Source organism: Garra rufa, chromosome 16 (assembly GCF_049309525.1).
Source record: "Garra rufa chromosome 16, GarRuf1.0, whole genome shotgun sequence".
Lineage (NCBI taxonomy): Eukaryota > Metazoa > Chordata > Actinopteri > Cypriniformes > Cyprinidae > Garra > Garra rufa.
In genome coordinates this window covers 33308883-33334790 of record NC_133376.1, presented here as the reverse complement: position 1 = coordinate 33334790, position 25908 = coordinate 33308883, and the positions used below count along the sequence as shown (strand labels likewise).

The window sequence follows — 25908 nt, the reverse complement described above, 5'->3', positions numbered from 1 at the left end:
CTGTATTTATATCGTGTACTAAGACCGGTGGAAAATGTAAAGCTGCGATTTTATAGGCCAATAAGATTAGGAACTACACACCCATTACCGAGTAATAGTCAAGGAAGTTTGCTGCCGTAACATGGCCGAAGCAGGCGCAGTAATATCAGAAAATCGCAGCTTTACATTTTCCGCTGGTATTAGTGCATGATATAACTACAGAAGAGTCAAGTTTTAAATAGGACAAATATCGAAACTCATTGGTCATTTTTGAATGTGATGCTATTGGTTCTAATAGGATTCAATGATCTATGCTAAGCTATGCTAAAAGTGATATCGCCAGAAGAGGAGAACGTCTAAATGGATTTCAGTATGATAAAACTCAACTTATTAACTCAGGGGGGAGTTGGAGAATGAGCCTATTTCCAAAAAAAAGTGTAGTGTTCCTTTAATGCATCGTTTTCCCTTCGAAGCGTTTGAACCTTCTGTAATAGTTGCATATCTGTTCCTCAGTGTGAAAAGATGGATCTCAAAATCATACAGTCATTGCTGGAAAGGTTTGAAATGCACAAAAATGCTGAAAAACCAAAGAATTTGTGGGACCTGAAGAACTTTTCTGAAGAGCAGCGGGCTGTTTAACTGTTCAGGAAAGGGACTCATAAACAACTATCACTAACTAAAAACACAGCTGTGGATCATTCAGGTAACAACACAGTATTTAGAATCAAGTAGGCTACATGTGAACTTTTGAACGTGGTCATTTTTATAAATTCAACTATTATTTTCTCTTGTGGATTATGTAAACGTAAAATAATTAGCAAAGTTGACCTCAACTACATGTGGAACGAGATATAACGGTTTTATTGCAATACAAATAAATGTGAGTTTGTTGGGATTTAATCTTGTCATGACAAAATATTAATCACATAATAATATCACTTAATAGCACATATGCCAATTCGACAATGACAATGCAGAATAAATATAAACATCGACGATTATGCGCAGCGTTTGGCCAATATGAACTGCACGAACACATTTGTTTCGTTGGTCACGTGACGTCACATGCAGTGGGCGGGGCGTCGTTGGGAATCAGGAACAATCTACAGCAGCCTATGATTGTATCAGCTAATGCTCCAGCCTGTGTCCAGCGATCCTGAGCATAGTGCAAACCTCTTCTTATATCTCGCCACCTAAAGGAAATGCCAACATGGGCTCTACATTCAAAACCAGCTCCGCGATGAGCATTTGGACAAGACTGTCTCTGTTTGTTTGGGCGAGCTCCCTCTGCTTGTGTCTGTGCAGAGCTGAAGACAGTGCGATGGAGAACATCGTGACAGAGAAGAAAGCTGAGGAAAGCCACAGACAAGACAGTGCCGACCTGCTGGTCTTTATCCTGCTCCTCACCCTGACAATCTTGACCATATGGTTGTTCAAGCACCGCCGGTTCAGGTTTCTGCATGAGACGGGACTGGCTATGATATATGGTGAGAATAGGCGTGATCATAAATCATTTGCATCTTTGATCGCACATATCAACTGTGTAGACTAACCGCATTAAAGTCTACAACTGCATGGGATCTGTTAATTAAAGTACGCCATGCATGATCATTACTGTACAAAGGGCAGTGTGGGAGTTTAAGCACTGAAAAACAGGGCCTGTAAAGAGTAGCTGTCCAGCAGGAGTTAATCTGCCTCACTGCTTTTCCTGCATATGCTGGGCTGTTTAAAAACACAAATACAAACAACTTTGCTAAAGTTATTAGGGCTTTAAGTTAAGGAAACCCTTTTTTGATCGTAAGGGGGTTGATACTGGGTTTTCTTAACTTAGAGTTATTTGCAATCAGTTACAACTGGAAGTCCTCTTGTTATTGAAGCACATCTTAATTGGGTTATTCAGGACCTTATGCATTCAATTGTGCTATTTTTTTCTATATATGTATGTTGTTTAGATATTATATGATATGATATATTACACTACCAGTCAAAAGTTTATAAATGTTTAAAAGAAAAAAGTCTTTTCTGCTCACCAAGTCTGCATTTTTTTAATCTAAAGTACAGCAAAAACGGTATATTTTTTGTTATATTTTTACTATTTAAATTACTGCTTTCTATTTTAATATGTTTTAAAATGTAATTTATTTCTGTAATCAAATCTAACTTTTCATTACTCATCATTGTCACATGAGCCTTCAGAAATCATTCTAATATGCTGATTTGCTGTTCAAGAAATTATTATTATTATTATTATCAATATTTAAAACAGTTTAGTACATTTTTTAGGATTCTTTGATGAATAGAAAGATCCAAAGATCAACATTTATCTGAAATAAAAAAAGGGGAGGGGATAATAGAAATTAATTTATAGTTTATAATTTATAATGTTATAAAAGATTACTATTTCAGATAAATTCAGTTCTTCTGAACTTTCTATTTATCAAAGAAACCTGAAAAAATTCTACTCGGCTGTTTTTAACATAATAATATGAATAAATGTTTGCAAATCAGAATATTAGAATGATTTCTGAAGGATCATGTGACAGGAGTAATGATGCAAAAAGAATTATTTTAAATAGTAAAAATATTTTAACATTTTACTGTGTTTGCTGTACTTTGGATCAAATAAATGCAGGCTTGCTGACGTCTTAAAAAAATCTTACTGGTCAAAAACTTTTGACTAGTAGTGTCTATTATATTTTTATTCATTAATTTGAATCGGCTATTATTTTTATACTGTCAGACTTTATTAGATTTTTGTGTAATTCATTTATTTATTACCCATTTATGTTTTTAGTCAATTTTTTAAGTGATTTTTTAAATAATTTTCTTGTTGCTTTCTTTAATATTACTATTCTTGTTTGATTTATTTTTACTTGAGATTTAATTCATATTTTTATTTAGTTAATTTTTAATTTTAGTGATTTAAATTATTTCAGCTGTGCTTCTAATTATCCTTCAAAAGTTTTTTTTAAATCTAATATTTGTATTATATTTTATTGCAGCTTTATTTCAGTTAACAACAATGTTTTAAAGTTTATTATAAGCTAATAAAAATGGTACACAAACAAACATGCTTCAAAAATCTAAGAGTTGAATCACTTTAGCTGTAAATAGGCAGCTCACTAGAGTTTGAAAATTTTGTTGTGGAATTAAAAAACTTGCAACACTTGTACATCAGTTAACATGAACTAAGAATGAACAATACTTCTACAGCATTTATTAATCTTAGTTAATGTTAATTTCAGCATTTACTAATGCATTATTAACATTAGCTAGTGCACTGTGAACCAACATGAACTAACAATAAACAACTGTATTTTTTAACTAACGGTAACAAAGGTTAATACAAAGTAGAATAAATGTATTGTTCATTGTTCGTTCATGTTAGTTAATACATTAACTGAAGCTAACAAATGACACCTTATTGCCTAATTGTAAAGTGTTACCAAAAACTTTATTTTTAGAAGCTTGAAATGTGCTGAATCATTTTAATTCAAATGAATGCAATTAATTGCAATGCAATGTTTCTGTCTCTCATCAGGGTTGCTTGTGGGTGTTGTCCTGCGTTATGCCATTCACGTACCCAGTGACATGAACAATGTTACACTGAGCTGTAATGTCAATGCCAGTCCGGCCACACTGCTGGTGAATGTCAGTGGTAAGTTCTATGAGTACACGCTGAAAGGAGAGATCGGTGCCAATGAAATCAATGACATTCAGGACAACGAGATGCTCCGCAAGGTAAAATCACATCACAACAATCACAGCAGCCGTTTGACCTACAACACAGATTCAGATGAATTTGAATCGAAAGCTGGACTTTAACCACAAATGTTATGGGGAACTTAGGGTTTATTTGAATATGACTCATACTCACATCTGTTTTTAGATAGATAGCTGGTTTGTTTTGCTGAACTTGAAGATTTAAAAAAATTCCTGGTTCATACCAATAATTTACATTGAACACACACATACCAATTTAGTGCCTGACTGAAGTAATCTGTGGTTGGGTGTTTTCTAAATGGTAAATTTCTAACTCTGTTTGAACATATCCTTCACATTGATCATGCGACACTAAAGACTGGAGTAATGATGCTGAAAATTCAGCTTTGATCACAGGAATAAATCACATTTATTATTAAAATATATTCAAATAGAAAACAGGTATTTTAAATAGTAAAAATATTTCACGTTATTGCTTTTGGTGAGCAGAAGCGACTTTTAAAAAAACATTAAAAATCGAAAACTTTTGACTGATAGTGTATATCCTCTTATCAATGATTTGACTGGAGACAAATTGTGGCAGTCAAGTCTAAATTCAGCAAATCAAAACATTAGATTGATTTCTGAAATGATGCTAAAAATTCAGCGTTGAAATCACAGGAATAAATTACTTTTTAAAATATATTTAAATGAAATACAGTTATTTTATATAGTAAAAAAAATTCAACATTTTACTGTCTTTGCTGTACTGTGGATGAAATAAATACAGGCTTGGTAAGCAGAAGAGACTTTAAAAAAAAATAATAATAATAATGAAATTCTTACTGTTCAAAAACTTTTGACTGGTAGTGTAGCTCAGTTTTGTTTTTTTTGTTGTTGTTGCAGCTGCACAGCTGTTTTCAACATTGATATTACTAAGAAATATTTCCTGAGCAGCAAATCAGCATATTAGAATGATTTCTGAAGAATCATATGACATTAACATGCATCACAGGAATAAATTGCATTTTAAAATATATTCAAATAGAAAACAGTTATTTTAATTTGTAACAATATTTCATAATTTAGCTGTTTTTACTGTATTTTAATCAAATAAATCCAGCCTTGGTCAGCATAATAGATTTCTTTCAAAACATCAAATAAAAGAAAAATCTTCCCTAGCCCAAACCTTTGAACATTAGTTTTAAAACCTTTTCTCACATTATCAAAAGTGAATGAAATTCCAATATCTGTGTCATTCTAATTCTGTTTCAGGTGACCTTCGACCCAGAGGTCTTCTTCAATATTCTCTTGCCTCCTATCATATTTCATGCTGGGTACAGTTTAAAACGAGTATGTGTTTTACAGTAATTCATTATTACAGACCAGATGTTGTGTGCACAATATAATATAGTGCTCAGCGTTAATAAACTAAAGATCATTATTCATTTAAATTCTTCTGTTTGTGTTTCAGAGACATTTCTTCAGGAACTTGGGCTCCATTCTTGCCTATGCGTTTGTGGGAACCGTGGTGTCTTGTTTCATCATTGGGTAAGTGTACACAATTCTTTTGTCAGTGCTTTGCTCCAGTGATGAGGGTGAGAACCAGCAGTCAAAGATGTGTGGTTTGTTTTTCAGGTCATTAATGTATGGCTGTGTGATGCTGATGAAGCAAATTGGCCAATTGGGTGGTGATTTCTTCTTCACCGATTGCCTTTTCTTTGGTGCCATTGTCTCAGCCACTGACCCAGGTAATACAGTCAGTGTTTTAAGGTGTATGAATCAAACACGTTAATTTGGAAAATTAGGTATGTGATTTTGTTTTTTGTTTTGTGCAAGAGGGTTGTGTTATGGATTTTCAAAACTAAGACTAGATTTTTATTTATTTTTTTGCTCTAGCTAGCAGAATTCTTCTGCACTGTCTCAAGTGTAGTGCTATTTTTGCTTTAGAAAATTATTATAATTGAGTTGCGTATCTAAGAAATTTCATGTCTGGAATTGTCCCCCTTTTCAAAGCTCAGTCCTCATAGGTTACTGTTGCTCACTCAAACTGTACAGGATGCTCTTGTACAGAAATAAATGTCATAATGCCATTACCAACTCAAATTTCAGTAAAATGTGTTCCTGTATTGAATGACTGTTATTCTTATGTGGGCTGGAGTCATTTGTGACATTGAAAATATTTTATCTGCCATTATTATTTAAAGATTCATTAAATTATGCAATAACATGATTAAAAACGCATACTATGAACTTCAAATTTTATAGTATGGCAACATTTTACCGTATTTTTAAATACTCAATGTTAAAATTGAGGCGATATGACCAAAATCTTTTTGCTTGAATGATATCAACAATTTTGATACCTAGAAATTTCATAACTCTTGTCACCAGTGTCAGTGTCATAAAAAAAAACTTAATACTAGCCTGCATTTAAAAAACAAAACAAAAACTTGAATACTGAAGACAAGTAAACAGTCCGCGATTAAATAAGAAACTAATTACAAGCAATAGGATAAAAAAACTACAGTAGAACAAATATTTAATTAAAAATGTTACATGCATTTTATAAAGCAATCAAATGCATAAAAACTGCATATTCTTAACTGTGTAAATTAAATAAATATTTCTTCTTATTAAAGTTACAAAGGTGATTTAGTCAAGAGCAGTGAGAGATTTTCTCTCTTTTGTTGTTTGATTAACATAAATGACAGAGAGCAGGAATATTAGACTGCTATCACTTTAAGAGCTGCCTGGATCCAATATTCTGTTACATGTGTTTTCTTTCTCAGATATTTTCTTTCACGTATGAATTTTATTGTGTTTACAAGGATACTTGCAAAGACGGGCATTTTGACACATACAAGTGTGTGTTTAACCATTCAAAGCCTATAAAGCAGCAAAAACAACTACGTTCAATACTCCCGCGCTCTATGAACACCATCTTCACATGCGTGCACCTCTAACAGCACTCAGATAGTCCGCATATATACCAAAAAGAGTTCTCTTTCACTGCTGCTTGTATTTTAAGACTTTAAAATGACTTGTTTTTAAACTGCGATGCTTAAAAACACATGATCAAGACGGTAGTCCAAAATCTATATTGGTTGACAAATTTCTGCCAGTCAATCGTATAGAAAGCACGCCTAATCATTAGAAGTTTCTTTAGAATAGCACATCCATTGAAATTTAAGAATGCAACAGGTGCTAATGCAGGATTGGTCACTAATGTTTGTAAGGCGGGGCTTAGCAAAAGTTTGATTTGTGTTTTGTAGTGACCGTTCTGGCCATCTTCAATGAGCTGCAGGTGGATGCTGACTTGTACGCTCTGCTGTTTGGAGAAAGTGTTCTGAATGATGCCGTCGCTGTTGTACTGTCCTCGTAAGTACTCTACTACTGACTGACTAAAGTGTTATGTATATTTTTTTGGATCATTCATTTATTAATAATTATGAGATATAACTGTTTTGGGTTTTTATTGACAGAGTGCAGAACAAATAATTAACACTTTTCATTTAAAATCCAATTCCTCCTATGCTGGACCTTTCATCTGCTCCAGCATGCTGCTTTATTACGGGAGGCAAAGTGGGGCGGGGCATCAGAGCCCTAGAGGTGTGGCTTATGCAGAGGGCGGGAACCAGACACAGAGAACGCCCATCAATGGGTGTGCTGCACATGTAGTTTTGAGCCTGATTTTTAGTGTGCGCATTGACTGGTCTGTACCAGAACATGCCGAGTAAATGACCCACAGATATGCTTCACACCAACACCTGTAATGAAGCTAAAGAAATGTCTGAGTAATGACACACTTCTCAAAGAAGAAGAATCCTACTTTCTTCCTGTAGGGGAATTATGCAGTTATGGAAGGTGTGGATGGGGCAGAGCTGTGGGTATTTGCTGATTGGTTGATAGCCATTTGCTTCATAGTTTGAAGTGATGCTTGGTCCTCTAGAAAGTTTTCTCTTGTTCCTGCCTATCCTAAATTCTAAAAATGTCTTTTATTAATTTGAGCGCATCATTTTGGACATCAGGTACATTTTAAAAAGCAAAAAGGGGTCATATCTTGAGAAATTAAACCTTCCTCTGTCTTTCAGAACTTAATTTCTATCCTAAAACATGGGAAAATATGTATTTATATAAGCTGCAAAACAACAATTCCTGAGCTAAGAGCAAATATGGGAAAGTTCAAGGATTGGTTCATTCCCAGAATAAAAATTTCCGGACAATTGACCTACCCCATGTCATCCAAGATGTTCATGTCTGCCTTTCTTCAGTCAAAAAAAATTATTGTTTTTGAGGTAAACATTCCTGGGTTTTTCTCCATGGCGGACTTCAATGGTGGCCAACAGTTTAAAGGTCCAAACTGCAGTTTCAATGCAGCTTTAAAGGTCTCTACACAATCCCAGCCTAGGAATAAGGGTCTTATCTAGAGAAACAATCGGTCATTAAACAATCGGTCAACTTTAAAAAATAAATAAATAAATTCTATACTTCTTAACCACAAATGCTCATCTTGCACTAGCTCTGCGATGCACATGCGCAACTTGACGCATTATGTAATCACGTTAAGACCCTTAGTCCTCGTTTGAGATTGTGCAGAGCCCTTGGAAGCTGCATTGAATATGCAATTTGGAAGTTCAAACCATTGAGAACCATAAAAATCCTGGAACGTTTTTTTCTCAAAATGTATTTTCTTTGAGAAAGAAAGACATGAACATCTTGGATGACATGGAGGTGAGTAAATTATGACAAAAATTATTATTCTGGATGTGAACTAATCCTTTCACCAAATGCCCACACTGCTTGGCGTATACCAACATAAGTTTATTAACCATTTATGTGGTATGTTTCAGCAAGCCTTTGTCTTAGTAAACAAAAGAGCTCATTTAACATTTTACAATCTAATGATCAGAGATAAGTTACACAGAAACTTTGCTGACCTCAGGGGAAAAAAACAGATGACAGAAAATGTATAGTATAATATGACCTCTTTAAGAAGACAGTACAGAGACCAGGAAATAGAAAATAAATTGAAAAGAACTCTCTGCAGAGCACACTTATCTGATCTTCCGGTCTGTGTCAGAGTTCAGATGTTACCAAAACATTAGCACATATTTTCCAGTGTTTTTTTTTTTTTTTTGTTTTTTTTTGCAAGATATAAAAGAGAACTCTCTTTCTTTAAAATTCTTTGTCCTTTTAGATTTAAGTTTAAGTTTTACATTAGAATTACGTTTTATATGTTAATATCATTGTATGAGTGTGTGTGTGAATGTATCTGTGCTCTTTTTCCAGGTCAATTGTAGCATATCAGCCTGAGGGTGACAACACTCATACATTTGAAGCCATGGCCATGCTGAAGTCCTTTGGGATCTTTCTAGGGGTCTTCAGTGGTTCTTTTTCGCTTGGAGTGGCAACTGGAATTGTAACTGCACTGATATCCTTTACTGGTAAAATACTGTATGGCACTTTTTTTTTTTTTTGTTATAACACATTTGCATGACCGTAGTGATTATAATAAAGAAATGGGATGTGTTTGAATCTCATCTGTGGCATGTATTGATCTCATTCTTCCTTCCACTTGATAGTTACTATTAATGTTAAATAATGCATTTGGTAGTTTCTTCATCCCTAAGTAATTTTCGTTGACTCCTTTCCACGTTACTAAGTTCACTAAGCTTCGTGACTTGCCATTGCTGGAGACAGCACTGTTCTTTCTCATGTCCTGGAGTACATTCCTGCTGGCTGAGGCCTGTGGATTTACAGGTGAGCTTGAGAGTCTTCCATGAAGTCTTCTAGAAACTATATAGAAAGAAACACATTGTAAACTCCTACTGTATAAATTAATGTCTGTTCATACTACTCTTGTTGTGTTTCTCAGGTGTGGTGGCGGTTCTGTTCTGTGGAATGACACAAGCCCATTACACCTTTAACAATCTGTCTCCTGAATCTCAGGACAGGACAAAACAAGTATGTATTTTAGGTTGTCTCTCATTCCATTCCCTAGTGTGTATGATGTACGTCAGAGGTGTCAAACTTAGTTCCTGGAGGGCCACAGCCCTGCAGAGTTTTAAGAGAATTAAACGCACCTGATCCAGCTAATCAAGTCCTTCAGGATTATTTGAAAAGTACATGGTTTGTATGTTAGAGCAGGGTTAGAATTAAACTCTGCAGGGTTGCGGCCCTCCAGAAACTGAGTTTGACACCCCTGATGTACACTAACATTTAAAATCTTTGGGGTTGGTAATATTTTTGAAAGAATTACTTATTGTGGTAACACTAACTGCACAGTGGTATTGTAGTAGAATTGTAGGATATTCATATCGAAGTGTATTAAATGAGTTATGGAAAATAATTACAGTGTTTTTGTGCTGTAAGTTTTGTGCATTTTTACTAAATGTATTTTGACTACTGTTTTTCATACAAATACCTGTTTTTACCTTGGTATTGAGTTTCTATATGTGTGGTTTTAACTGTGGTTATCAGGATCTAAATGTATGCTACTATGGAAGACCAATGGTTAATAAAAAAACAGTCAGAATAATTAAATTTCACCATATACAAATGAGGTTGCTGCAATTTTTACAGATGTTACTGATTTTGATAACGAACATAAATTTACATCTGCATCCTAACTCAAGCTACTATCCAAGGTGCATTTCTAAGAGAAAAAAAATGTATTATTATTATTATTATTAATACTATCAGGTAACACAAACCTGTTTCTTAATTTAAAACAATATTACTCATTAGAACATGCAAAAACTAAGAAATTATCTTTTTCTATTAAGATGTTTGAAAAAACATGATGTGTTTGTCATGTTCTGATCATAAAGAGTAGTTTAAAACCACAATTAATGGTCAACTCTCACTTTGGGGCAAAAATCTGCCTTTAAACTTGAAAGAAAGAAAATCGATATTGACTGAAATGAAAAATTTATTGTGATAATTTCTTTAGCCATATCGCCCAGCCCTATTGTGAAATATTTTTTACAATTTAAAAGCACTACTTTCTATTTTAATATATTTGTAAAATTTGTAAAATGTAATGCAAAGCTGATTTTTTTTTTAGCAGCCATTACTCCAGTCTTTAGTGTCACATCAAGAAACATTTCTATTATTGTCAAACAGTTGTGCTGCTTAAAGTTTTGTGAAAACCATGATACATTTTGTAGAATTTTTTGATGAATAGAAAATTTAAAACAATGTTTAAAACAATGTTAATTTTTTGATTCATTTAATGTGTCATGCCTGAATGAAAGTATTTTTTTTATTTTTTTTATTAAATAGTAGTGTATACAGAGAAGCCACTGCAGGCACTTGAGGGCCTTGCTCTAGTAAACATTGGTACACTGATGAGTCACTTACATGTGACACGATTACGACATGATTATGATTTTTTTTTTTCAACCCTAGTAATGCTTTAACTATAAAAACTGCAGAGCAGCTCTTCTGAACTTGTCCGAAGTTAATATTTCTTTTTAGTCTATGGAATATGAACCCTATATAATATAAACGTCTCACTATGATTTCTTGTCATTCTGCTCTCTTTCAGTTATTCGAGCTTCTGAATTTTCTGGCTGAGAACTTCATATTTTCCTACATGGGCTTGACATTGTTTACCTTCCACAACCACGTCTTCAACCCGATCTTCATAGTGGGCGCATTCGTATCCTAAGACTGTCAAATTCGGTTTGCGTTTAAGGAATTAATTAAGAAAACAATGGTAGAATGATGAAATGCTCTTGGCAAATGCAAAACAAGTGGAAAATCTAATGGATTAGCATTATAAAAAAGCATGTATGTGTTTATATTGGCCAACAGTACTTTGCTTAATTTCATCAAGGAAGTGGCAGGCTGTTGTTGTTGAGTGATATGTCTAGGGAGTTACAGCTCATTGTGTTTCCCAGAAATCAATGGCCCAGAACTGCTTTTTCATGAACAGAGGCCTCCGAAGGCCTCAGGAAGGACAAAATGTCACCGTTTTGAAGAGGGTGTAGATGCTGTCAGTGCAGCAGTAGCTACGTTTTTACAGTCACGCCTTGACACGTCTCCTCCCAGCTGGCGGTGTTTCTGGGCAGAGCGGCGAACATCTACCCTCTCTCCTTCCTGCTGAACTTGGGCCGCAGAAAGAAGATCAGCTCCAACTTCCAGCACATGATGATGTTTGCAGGTTTGTGCATAGAGCTGCAGGCAATTCATATGATCAGCCAAGATCCAAACTATAAAGAGTAACATGCCGAAACCAAGTATTATTACGGTTAAATGGATTGATATCAGGTTTTTGCAAATGCATTTAAAGGGATAGCTCACCCAAAAATGAAAATTCAGTCATTAATTACTCACCCTCATGTCGTTCCAAAACTGTAAGACCTTCGTTCATCTTCGAAACACAATTTAAGATATTGCATAGAAAGCAACACAACTGACATGTTCAAAGCCCAGATGGGGGTAGTAAGGATGTTGATAAAATAGTCCATGTGACATCAGTGGTTCGACTGTAATTTTATGAAACTACAAGAATACTTTTAGTGCGCAAAGAAAGAAAATAATTTCACTGTGGGCAGACAGTTCTAATTTGAAAACAAATCAGATTTACGGTCAGTGTGAACACATTTTTGGTGTCCTTCCCCACTCCTCACCAGGTCTTCGTGGTGCCATGACCTTTGCCTTGTCAATCAGAGACACGGCCACGTATGCACGGCAGATGATGTTCTCCACCACGCTGCTGGTGGTCTTCTTCACAGTTTGGATTTGCGGTGGAGGCACAACTCAGATGCTGTCCTGCCAGAAAATACGGTCAGTTCTAACCTAATTTGTAGTCTGAATGACTTTTTGTGTCACACAAGTTGACTATGGGAATGGGTAACTCATTAAACATGGCTTTTGTTGTGGCCTGAGCACCAATGATGCGAGGACCCTATTGGAATTGCTCAGTTTTTTCTTCTCCAAAATGAATCACATTTTTGAGGACCCAAACATGTTTGAAAACTCATGAAACTTTGCACACACATCAAACCAGGCGAAAATTTACGTCTGATACGGGTTTCAGAAGTGGGTGTGGCAAAATGGCTCAGTAGCGCCACCTATAAAATTTCAACAAAGTGCCCTTCGAGCGATGTTTCACGTACATGGACCAAATTCGGTAGACACATGTAACACACCAATATCTAAAAAATGTCCCCTGGTTCAAAGTGCGAATCCCAGTGGGAAGTTTGTCATTTTGAATATTCTCAGCAAGTTTTTGCCATTTTCAGACGTTGTATTTAAACTAACCCCTCCTAGACATTTAAACAGATCAACACTAATTTTGGTCAGTGTAATCTAAAGGCCTTTGTGATTTTAAATTGCGAAGATCTTGAGTTTTTGTTTTAGGGCATGTCTGTGGCAGCCTGACAAACTTTGTTTCACCATGAAATAGGAAGCTGTTATAATTCAGGCATGCAAGGTCCGATCTGTCCCAAACTTCTCATGTTTAATAAGAAACCTCACACTTTCGATAAGAGTCCTGGCCTGAACACCTCTAACACATCTAAACGCCTGTATTCCATTATAATCATAGCGTCACCTGCTGGCAAAAGGAAATTACTTGTTTTACACTAACTCAAACATATCATGTTCAGTCTGCACCAAACGTCACATGTTTGGTAAGAGTCTTGGCCTAAAGGCATCTAAAGGCCAATACACGGTTGCAAACATAGCGCCACCTGTTGGCAACAGGATATGTTATGTTTTACATTAACTCAAACATACCATGTTCAATCTGCACCAAACGTTTGATAAAAGTGCTGGCCTGAACACATCTACATGCCAATATTCAGTTGTAGTCATAGTAGGGCTGGGCGATATGGCAAAAATGTAATCTCGATAATTTTTTCCCCATATTGAACGATAACGATATATATTTCGATATAAGCTGTTGATGTTGCCAGCTTTAAAATAGTATCCCAACAATGACTAAAGCCACAAAAATGAAAGGGTTCATTAAATTACATTTAAAATATAGTTTATTAACAAAAACAGATTACAGATTTGGTCTTAAAAATTAAAACAACTTACTAAAATAAATTAAAAAAATAAAAGTTGTGACAGAGTATGGTAAATGAGAGTAAATGTACAAAATGTAAACATAAAATTATTGTAAAAACATAATTTGTAACACAATTATTTATTTATTTATTTATTATTATTAACACAATTGTTTATTTTCTCTATTATAGGTTGAGCTATTTAAATTAGAGGCAACCACTGCATTTTGAAACAATCTACAGTATAAATAACAAAAAATTACGACACGGTTCTTTCTTAATCGTATTAAGTGCAGACAATTCAGCCATAATCAAAGTAGGCTACTCTCTAAATATTCAAAGTGCAAATAGAGACGGATATTTCAAGCATGATACAGAGCTATAGACATACACAACCTGTCATAGCCTACATACTAATAACAGCCTAGATATGTCATGTAGCCTAATTTGCGTGCATTGGGGGGATTAAAATTGCTTTTGAATGCGCGTGCGTTTTTTGCTTTCGGTTTCAGTTTTAACAATCGCGCCAAACTCTCAGCTGAGCTAAGAGTCACTTTTCAGGTAGCCAAACCACTTATATAACGGAATTCGTGATACCTTTGTTGTCGACAATTTCTACATCTTTGGATAATAACTCGAAGTTAGTTTCACTTTCGTCGCTGCTTCCTCTCTCTTTTTTTGTCGTCCTGGTGTTAAGTTTGCTTCGCAAAGTGCGGTAGGAAATGAACTTTGTACTTTGACGTGCACACGCATGCTGTACGCTGATTGGCTGTTGTCGCATATTTCTACTGTGTGATTGGCTCTTAGATTAATCCATATCGAGCAAAAAATGTCTAGAGCCTATCATCGTTATTAACATAAATTTTATCGCGATTCGATATGATATCGTTTATCGGCCCAGCCCTAAGTCATAGCATCACCAGCTGGCAGCAGGAAGTTTGGCACATATAAATGACTTTTGACACATTCCTCCTATATTTACCATTTTAAATGCATATTGCTCAGCGTTCGCTGTTTTCCTAAAGCCACTGGGAGGTGGTGAGCCTGAGTGCGAGGGCCCTTTCAACGCTGCTTGAAGCTTTAATTCTTATTTGCATCCATTTCCATTCCTGCCTAGAGGGAATAAGGTCTAAATACAATGAGCCAACTCTTTACTGAACTCATTTAACAACTAAACTAGAATTAGAGAGGATGAAATTGTTCTGTAAGTGTTATATTACATTTGCTGTAATGCTGTTTTGTATTTGGCAGTGTTGGAGTGGACACGGATCAGGAGAACTCTGTAAGTGTGTTTTGGACTGCTGTAGACAGAAGTACAGTGGCTTATCAAAACAAAGCTGTTTAATGATGGATTTCTTCTGTGTACATGTGCAGATCGGCCCTGATGGAGTGGAGAGGAGGAGCACTAAACACGAGAGCGCCTGGGTTTTCAGAATGTGGTACAACTTTGATCACAAGTATCCTTTGCTGTGTAGGTCTTACTAGTAACCTGCATTAAGAACAAAGACAGAATCAGATAGGAGCAAGTGTGCTACATTTGGTATGTTTACATGCACACATTTCAGATTCTGAAAGGTCTGTTCATTTGAAACAAATTGAAATGTGTTTTTTTTTTTTTTTAATTGAGATTTTTACATAATCTGGAAACATTGAATAAAAAAGTTTTTCTATTAATGTATGGTTTGTTAGTATAGGACAATATTTGGCCAGGATAACCATTTGAAAATCTGGAAAAATCTAAATATTGAGAAAATTGCCTTGAAAGTTATACAAATGAAGTTCTTAGCAATGCATATTGCTAATCAAAAATTAAATTTTGATATATTTCCAGTAGAAAATGTACAAAATATCTCAATGGAACATGATCTTTACTTTACCCTTGTGCGACCTTATGGACATTTTTGTCCATTTCAGTTTTGTTTTTTGTTATAAGTGTGCCTGTGTTAATGCCAACTGCATACCTTTTGGCTCAGGTGTTTATTTTTATTGAAATTTTAATGGTTCACCATCATTTCCTTTAAAAAAAATCAATTTTACCCTCCGTACAAAAAATACTCACACTAAGGACCTTAAGGACAAAAATGTCCACATTGAAACCCATTAAAACAATTTGCAATGCAATTTTTTAACCCAGGGCAATTTGACTATAAAATGATGCTATATTTGCTAATAGGCATTCATTCTATTGGCAAGGCTTCAAATTTACATTTTTTACCATTTATTACTCGATTGTGCCATTTTTTTTTTTTTTTTTCAAATTTGGCATATACATTAAAAAAAATCTAACACTACATAAAAATATAAATGCCTCAAAATTAATGTTGTGGTTTTTCACTGACACACCCAAGAATCTAATAAGCAAAGAAAAAAATTCTGCTCAGCATTTAGTATATGGAAATTACTAATATTTAAAAAATATATATATATATTAAAACATTATTTAAACAAACCAGCATTTAAAGGGTTACAATTCTGAAAATTAATGAATGTTTGGTATCTATGGATAGGACAGATGCTGGTTAAAAAAATCAACATCAGTGAAAGTGGAAAAAAATATTTATCACATTTTTATGACCATTTTTGTCCATTTTGCACCTATGTGTAACTTTTTTTTTACAACGCACAAGGGTTAATATCCTAATGATTTTTGGCATAAAAGAAAAATCGATCATTTTAACTTTATACAATGTATTGTTGGCTATTGCTACCCATGCTACTTAAGACTGGTTTTGTGGTCCAGGGTCACATATTTGTTTATCATCATGACTTGCATCGTGACGTCCTCACAAAAAATGCCAAATCGTTCAAAACCTTAACTCTGTTGACTTGCAGTTATCTAAAGCCCATTCTGACCCACAGTGGCCCACCGCTCACTGCCACTTTTCCAGCCTGCTGTGGTCCTCTGGCACGCTGCCTCACCAGCCCACAGGCGTACGAGGTTTGTATTATACACTCACACAGTGGACTAATAATTATCTGTAGTTTTGGATTTTCCTCTTTGCTTTAGCTAGATTATGTAGATAACATGGAAGGAACTAGTCGTTTATGTCTGCGTGCTACCAGATGGTGATAGACAGAATCTGTGTTTATAGGGACGGACCCCTCAAATTCACTCGTAATTGCCATTTAATAGGCTGCAACAGCTGACTGAAATTACCCCCTCCTAGAGCTGATTATTCAGCGAGGTGTGAACAGACAGTGAATGTGGATTGATATAGGCAACAAGAGACGTAAAACCATCTGTTATTGCCGTGTTATTAGGATAATCAGAGCTTTCAGTTCAATGCAGTGGTTAGGTTTTGATAGCTGTGTGCTTTTTTTTATAAATGCTGAATTTTAATCATTTAGAAGTAGTACAGATTAGCATATTTATGTATTATTGTTATAGGGTACAATGGGGCACCTTTAGCCTTTAGGGGTAAAAGGGGCACCTTTGATATTACTTTCCTCTAATACACTAGATTACAGATTTTGCACTTTCCAAAACATTTTTAAGATACACGTGCAATTTTGGCTGATGCTTGATGCGATTGAGGGCAGCAGCACAAAGTCGATTCTGTGCTTGCTTGATCTAATATTTGTAGCAAATGAGAATCCCTAAAATACTTGAATATATCTTGAGACAAAGGTCTTCTTAATGATTTTCAGTTTTGTTTAAGATAATTAAAGTAATAGTTTTTAAATAATGAAAGAATATGTAAAAGTATGGTATTTGGGGTAAAAAGCACCCCTGCTGTTGGGGCTAAAAGGCACAATAATTAACATGATAATTAATAGAAGGCTGACTTTTCAATTTGTTGACATGACATTGACAGTGTTAGATTCAGATGGTAAACATCATATATTAGGTTGGGTGTCCATCTTATAGATAAACACAATGTTTAGAATAAAACATTTAAAAACGTGCTATTAATCATATTGTATAGTAAAATATCATTTGTTGTTACTACTGTAAATCTATATTAAATTACTATGGGATCTCGATCAATGCTTTCAGAATATTTACATTTTAAAATGATTTTGTTTCTGTATTTCAATATATAATTATTTTTGTATAATTATAAATATACTGTCATTAAAAAGTTAAAAATATATATTTTAATTATCAAAATAGGCAAAAAATAGTACTAATTTTGCTAAAGTATTAACTCAGGCATTATTTAAAAAAAACATTATTTTAGCTAAAGTATTTGTATTAATACTGTGTGCCTTTTACCCCTTGCCACTATTTTTAAACAAAATAAATGACTTTTATGATTTATTTTTACATAAAATCTGTTGGCTCCAAAAATGTTCAATACAAACGTACACATTTTTCTGCGATCATACACTGAAAAAAACACAGTGAAAAGCACATTTTTTCTTAGGGTGTGCCTTTAGCCCCGTTGTATCCTACATATTACATATGCATTTTTAATAGTATTACTTTACGTTGCTTGTTGTTTTGAAACACAATGCTCATGACATGAGACACTGTAAGAAAGCATCTGCATGTGTACATAGACCAGCATTTTATGTCTTTAGTTTTTTATTGCATCAAAGTCCTCACATTGTTCATAGTAGCCAGTAATGTTTTTGTTACACAAGTGTTGTAAAGACAGTGTTTTAAAGGCCATTAGACTTTAGAGATGCAATCTCTAAAAGAACATTAAAGCACAGAAAGGTATAGGCTCTTTGAAAAGTTACATCTCATGACCTTCAATGCAAAATAGTACAGTTAAATTAATTATTTGCTAATTAACTTTGTCTAAGCGACCTCTAATAAATAGTTGTAACTGGCAGGGAATCCTCGTTCCAGAGTCTGATCTTTATGAAGCATACTTTTTTTTGGACTTTGATGGTTTTAATTTCTGGTGCCGATTGGTTTATTTGGCTGATAAACTTTTGAAAACAGTTTATCGCAGTTTTTATCTGAGATATTACATTACGTATGAAAGATAATAAAAACAGCATGTGATTAAGTTACCTTTATGTACACTACAGTTCAAAGGTTCGGGGTTGGTAAAATGTTTTTGTAAGAAGTCTCAAATGCTTACCAAGGTTGCATTTATTTGATCCAAAATACAATAACATATGGAATATTATAAAATATTACGACAATTTTAAATAACAGTTTTGTATATTTTTTTATTGGAGAAATATATGCAATACACATGGTTTGGCAAAAATCAAAAGATATTTTACAGTTTTGTATTTTATAAATATATCAAAGGTAATTTATTCCTGTGATGGCAAAGCTGAATTTTCAGCAGCCATTACTTGAGTCTTCAGTGTCACATGATCCTTCAGAAATTATTCTAATTACTGCTGTCAAATCGAATAACCACATCCAAAATAAAAGTTTACATAATGTGTGTACTTTGTATATTTATATGTGTATATATAAATATACCCACACACACGTCTATTTATATTTACATATGTATTCTCATTTTTATATCATTTCTATCATATATAAAAATGTATAAGGCATGTATTTAAGTATCTATACATGTATGTGTGTGTATTTATATGTGCATGTAAATATACACAGTACACACACATTATGTAAACAATTTGATTTTGTATACAATTAATCTAATCGCAATAAATCAAATTTAGCAGCAAATCAGCATATTAGTGCTGTTAAATCAAGAAAGATTTATTATTTTTATTAGTGTTGAAAATAGTTGTTTTTGTAAAAACTGTGATGCTTTTTTTTTTAGGATTTGATGAATCTTTACTGTTTACTGTGTTTTTGCTGAAATAGATTTCTTTAAAAAAATAAATAATAAATCTTACTGACCCCAACAACTTTGAATAGTACTCTATGATTTTATGGAAGCCTTTTTTGTACCTCTGAATAAAAAAAGTAAAAAAAAAAATTGCGACTTTTTATATAACAAATCTTTTTTTCTCAGAATTGTGAGCTATAAATAATAATAATAATTTTGAGTTCTAAAGTTAGTATTGTGGGATATAAACTTTTGCAATTGCAAGAAATAAAGTCACAATTGCAAGATAAACCGTGAGATATTCTGACTTTTTTTTTTCTCAGAATTGTGAGATAAATTAATTATTTTGAGCTATAAGTATATAAATTATAAGTTATAAATAAATCTCGCAATTGTGTTTTTATCCCACAATTCTGACTTTATATTTTGCTATTCTGTCTTAACTCAAAATTATGAATTTATATCTCTATAATTCTGAGAAAAAAAGACAGAAGTCAGAATAGCAAGATATAAAGTCAGAATTGTGGGATTAAAAAAACGCAATTGTGAAAAAATGTCACAATTGTGAAATTCTGACCTTTTTTTCTCAGAATTGTGAAATATAAACTCATAATTTTGAGTTAGAAAGTCAGAATAGCAAGATATAGGCCCAGTTTCAAACACACAGGGCTTAGACTTAAACCGGGGGATTAAGTCATAATTGCGAGATTTTCCATTTTTTTCTCAGAATTGTGAGATATAAACTTATAATTTTAAGTTACAAAGTCAGAATTGCAGGATATAAACTCGCAATTGCGAGATATATACAGTTTGCGAGATATTCTGACATTTTTAATGTCATAAACACGCAATTGTGATTTATAAAGTCCAATGCTGAGGGGAAAAAAAATTGTGTTCTCACAATTTTGTGTTATAAAGTCTGAATTGCAAAATATAAACTTGCAATTCTGAAAAAGGTCACAATTGTGAGAAAGTCACAAGTTTATATCTTGCGATTCTGATTTTATTTTTCAGAATTGCAAATTTATGACTTTTTTCTCACAATTGCGACTTTTTTTCATAGAATTGTGAGATGTAAATTTATAATTTTGAGTTAAGTCGGAATACCGAGATATAAAGTCAGAATTGTGGGATCTTTATTTTCGCAATTGTGATTTTCATGTAATTCTGATCTCTCGCCACTGTGAGTTTCTATTAAGCAATTCTGAGAAAAAAAGTTGCAAGATCACAGTTACCTTTTTTATTTTATTATTCAGTGGCGGAAATGGGTTTCCATAGGATTTAAATCACTAACTTTTATCAAATTTTAGCTGATTTTATTCCTTCAGCTTCATTTGGCTCTAGAATGATAAGAAGTAATAATCAGTAAAAGTTTTATTTGTCTTTTTGCCAAGTGACTACTCACAAATTCTACTCGTATTCAAACCTCTGTGTTTTCTCTCAGAACGAGGGTCCGCTGAAAGACAGCGACTCAGACCTGATCCTGAATGACGGTGACATCACGCTGACCTACGGCGACATCACGGTGAGCACAGACGCCACGGGCGCTCACACGAGCGGGATGCCCGTCGGCGGAGTGGCCGTGAACTCTGACGAGGCTCTGGACCGAGAGCTGGCGTTCGGCGACCACGAGCTGGTGATCCGAGGCACCCGATTGGTCCTGCCCATGGACGATTCGGAGCCGCCGCTGTCTCTGGACTCCCACCGCCACCGGCACAAGAACGAAACCATGAGTTGAACGGGGCAAACGCTGACAACGAGTCTCTTCTCTCTATCATGTCTCATCCTGAGCGATCTCTCTCAGCACCTCTCTCGTCTCTGAAGTGGCTGGTTTGATGTCTCTACCTCATTTGTCACTCTTTCTTTTACGTCATCACAGAAATGTAAATTATTTATTCACTTCTCTTCTGGGAGGCTTTTCAGACCTAATCAGACCACTTAGCATCTGACATCCCGGATCGGAAGCATGCTCTGGTTTCTCTGAGGTTTTCATGACAGCAGAATAAGCATACTTTTATTGTCTGCATAGCAAGGCGTAAAATTGCCGTGACCTGGCCTGCATGCTTATTTGTGTCCTCTCTTGATGTGCGAGCGCTTGTTTAGGAGATGTGAAGAGTCCGTGGCACATTCCTGTAGGTCTGATGCTTTTTACTGCCTTCTTCGTGAGCGTCTGACAGAGGCGTGCTGATTGGTGGCTCTGCGTTTGCTGTGCAGTTACTATCAAGTGCCTGTCGAATGTAGTTTCCCCCCTTAGAGCAAAATGACACTCTTTGCCGTCCACTAGAGGGAGGCCTTGTATTTTGATACTGTTTTGTTCGTCTGAGCTGTATGGGCAGACGCCATTCACTCAGAGTATCTTGTGATTGGCCGTAGGATGCGGTTGGATCTTATATTGTGACCTTTGACTGTGAATCTGAAGGTTTTTACGCCTTGTTGTTTGTGTTATTGTTCCGCCCAGTCAGAAGATTGAGAGCCATTCATACCGTGCAATTTCTCTTTTTGTTGTTGTTGTAACATTTTTCTAAAACAAGAAAAGATATTATTTTTCTCTTTTGTCCATGTAGTTGTCATGTTTAACAACAGTCTAAAATGACATGTTTGACATTAGGATTACACACCACCAGAAGTTTCGAAAAAATGCCCATACTTTTTGTAGTAGGGCCATCTAGTATAATGCATTGACCAATCTGTTTAAAAAAAAAAGGAAAGAAATGCTAATGAGACTTTTTATTCCTAATTTTTTGCATGTTATGTGGAGAGGCATAACCCTCCACATTACCTCCCAAATGTCCTTTTTGTGCATTAATGGTTTCTAACAAAATGAAAAGATCAGATGTCTAGATCAGTGTAGAGCGTCGCACCGACACTGTTGTGATTTTTACATTGGTTGGGATAAGAGTAATTCTGTAGCTGTTCAGATTTTAAAAGGGCTGCTGAATGCTTAAAATAATTTTCAGGCTTGACAGGCATCTAAAAAATATTGGCTTGGATTTGTATGCAGTTACGAAGGCAGTGAATTTTGTATTGAAGTTAGATCTTTATATTAAGACCTGCATCCCAATTTGCATACTTTACATCCAAAAGACAATGTGAGGATGTGAGAATTAGTGCCTCCTGAATTATATGTTGAACTTTCACATAACTTTACATACTGTTTGTGAAATCTGTAATGTGTTCAGCTTTTTTTTTTTATATATGAGATGAAAAGTTTCATACGACAGTGTTTTAGCGCCACATTAAAGAAACTAAAATTACGAGATTGAAGTTGTAATATTTACAGAATAAAGTCGTAATATTTAGAGAATAAAGTTGAAATGTTTATAGAATATTTGAGAAATAAAGTTGAAATATTCAAGAATAAAAATAAAAAAATAAACGTATTTCAGTATATCAAGTATATTCTTGCACAAAAACATTATAGTGAAATTACACATTATTCTGTTCAAAAGTTTACATTCCCTTGATTCAACATATTGTTTGTCTCATCTCATCAACAGTGATGTGTGTGTGTGTGTGTGTGTGTGTGTGTGTGTGTGTGTGTGTGTGTGTGTGTGTGTGTATACTTGAATCTCCACTGTCAGATTATCAGATATTTCTATACACACACATTTTATTAAATGCTCCAAGGGGTTTATGACAATTTCATGACACCCAGATACTGTCTACAGTGTACTTTGCTATCATCTGTAAAGTATACATAATTTAAGTATACACTGGAAGTTTGTGAATTGGGATGCAGCTAATGATTTAGAGTTATTCTTAAAGGCAACCTCGGGTATTCTATTATGGCTTAATATAAGGTAAATGATGTCTCTTACTGAAATATGCAGTAGAAAACCAATAAAAGATTACATATTTTAGAAATCCACATCGTTTTATACATATTTTGGACTAAAGGGGGCACCATTATTTCGATGACATGAAATGGTTGCACTCTGTGAGCCACTGGCGCTACATGTTGCTATTTTTACCGCAATACAACTCTGAAAACTTTCACTGATGGATGCTGTGTGATATTACTGCGCCTGCTGCGTCCATATTACAGCAGCAAACTTCCTTGACTATTACTCGGTAATGGGAGTGTAGTTCCTAATCTTATCAGCCTAGAAAATCGCAGCTTTACATTTTCCGCCGGTCTTAGTACACGATATAACTACAGAAGAGTCAAGTTTTAAATGGGACAAATATCGAAACTCGTTGGTCATTTTTGAACGCAATGCTATTGGTCTAATAGGATTCAATGATCTATGCTAAGCTATGCTAAAAGTGATATCGCCAGAACAGGAGAACGGCTGAATGGATTTCAAAACGGTGAAACTCAACTTATTAACTCGGGGGGAGTTGGAGAATGAGCCTATTTCCAAAAAAGTGGAGTGTTCCTTTAAATAACGCAATCTTTCATGGGTTTTCCACTGCATATTTCAGTAAGAGACTTCATTTATGTTATATTAAAACATGCAAGTCTTAATACCAGGCGTTACCTGTAAATTTACTATGAAGTGAAAGCCATGACCTGAAAAAATGAAGAAGTCCATGTGTTTGTAGTTTCTCTATTGCGTTCTGTCTGTTCATGGACTGTGTAGGAATCGTTATTGTGTGGATGTTGTTTGGCCAGGGTGGCATCATTAACTGCAGAGCAGGAAGTGTTGATAAGACCCCACCCTGCCAAAAATGTCTGTGTGTGCTGGAAAAATTGCACAAGCTGTGGAAGGAAAGGATGACGGCCGGTCATCACAGTGGCATCAGAGGCCTTCAACACAGATATGACCTGCTGTGCAGGATCATGTGATGAGGCCACAGTATTGTAATGCACAGGAACAGTGTGAGTGTTTGAATAGACGTGATCGAGTTAAGCATTATTAGCAGATTTGCACTTTCGTTTTTGTTTTTAATTTGGTTAAAAGAGACATGCCTGAAAAATACCTACCGTTCCTTGTCAGAGCAGAATGAGATGAGCGAATGAACTCTAATGTGCTTTTGTCCTTTGAATGAGAAATTCAGACATCCTGCTAAATGATGTTAAAAAGTATTGAGTGGCAGCGGAATTTCTTAAATGTTTGCATTTGTAGTTTTGGAGAATGAATCTTGTTTCTTTCAGACAGCAAATGAATTAAGAATATGTGAATCTGTGAGATACTAAGTGGTACAGATGATCTAGAGGTTTCTGTACGTTGTAAAGATATTGTTACAGAAAGGAATCCCATTTATTTAGGGGTGTGACTACTTTGATTAAACTTTTCTTCTTTTTAAACACTCGTATAATCGCATAACGTGCTCCTCCAAAAAGACTTCAGACACGAACAACGAGAGCTTGAGTGTACGACTAAACAGATCTGTGCATCCCAGCTAGTCCAAAGTAGCAGAAGCAAGTTGAATGGGCTTTAATGGTGGTGAATGTGCTGTTTGTACTGGTATGTAGCTGTGTGTTAGTCACACTATGTGCAGCTCTACTCTAATGTGTTGCAGGTACTGACTGTTTACATCTGTGTAAATATTCTCATCTGTGTGCAATGGTCAATAAACAGAAGCCTGTGCTTTCGATTAAATAATCTTGTATGGCTCTTTTAATTTCCATATTCCCAGACTGTGTTCACTAAAGACTGGATCGCTGCTGGAAGTCTTCTCTTAGGCTTTGACATCATTCCTGAAGCAGCTGTTTGGAAGCTGTGTAAATGAAATATGTCTGATGCAACCGGGTTAATGGCCCTTAGATAATAGGCCCTTTTGATTTACTTTCTTCTAACGCGCTAAATAGCAACAAGCACCATGACAGTGGCTTTCTAAACACTTTTGCCCTTACGCGCAGTGAAAGTATCTTGATTCATTTGGTCATTGTGTACAAAGACAAAAGGTTGAATCTAAGGTTAAGTCATTATTTTAGTTTTCTTTGCGCACAAAAAGTATTCTCATAGCTTTATAACTTTATGGTTGAACCACTGATGTCACATGGGCTCTTTAACAATATCCTTACTACCTTTCTGGGCCTTGAACGTGTCAGTTACTAAGTCTATGCAGGGTCAGAAAGCTCTTGGATTTCATCAAAAATATCTTCAGATGTGTTCTGAAGATGAACGAACGTCTTAGGGGTGAGTAATTAATGACAGAATTTTTATTTTATTGAACAGTCCCTTCCCTTTCAATACTTTATTTTAATTTGAATGGATTTTGGGAGTACAAAACAAATCTAATTTTTCTTGTGTCTTTTAGCACATGCCATTTACTTCAGTGTCTGTTGATTAAGTAATCACTCAGTTTGTCTCTCTTGTTCACTCATACTGAGGAGAGGAGAGCAGAGGAGAGCTCAGGGCGATGAAGGATCAGGTAACATGTTCCTTATATGGTCAGAACTCTTAACAAGAGCACATCCTCACTGGAATCACACCAAGTCCAACATTTACATCATAGTCTGACAACAGTGCAGAAAAAAGTGACGTGTCACTTTATAAAAGGCAAAATACGGCACGCTTTCACCCAGGCACATTGTAATG

General features: G+C 34.9%; 1 protein-coding gene across 1 annotated transcript; it reads left to right on the top strand.

The window, feature by feature from the left end:
• Positions 1-1069: 1069 nt before the first annotated feature.
• On the top strand, positions 1070-24963 carry slc9a6a (solute carrier family 9 member A6a). The gene is made up of 16 exons (XM_073820295.1): positions 1070-1466; positions 3521-3720; positions 4957-5034; positions 5156-5232; positions 5320-5432; positions 6957-7062; positions 8974-9115; positions 9339-9444; positions 9560-9648; positions 11234-11347; positions 11740-11851; positions 12324-12477; positions 14958-14988; positions 15081-15163; positions 16539-16644; positions 20865-24963. Exons 1-16 carry the CDS (start codon positions 1190-1192, stop codon positions 21156-21158), a joined length of 2082 nt encoding a protein of 693 aa, XP_073676396.1. The 5' UTR covers positions 1070-1189; the 3' UTR covers positions 21159-24963.
• The last annotated feature ends 945 nt before the right edge of the window (positions 24964-25908 follow it).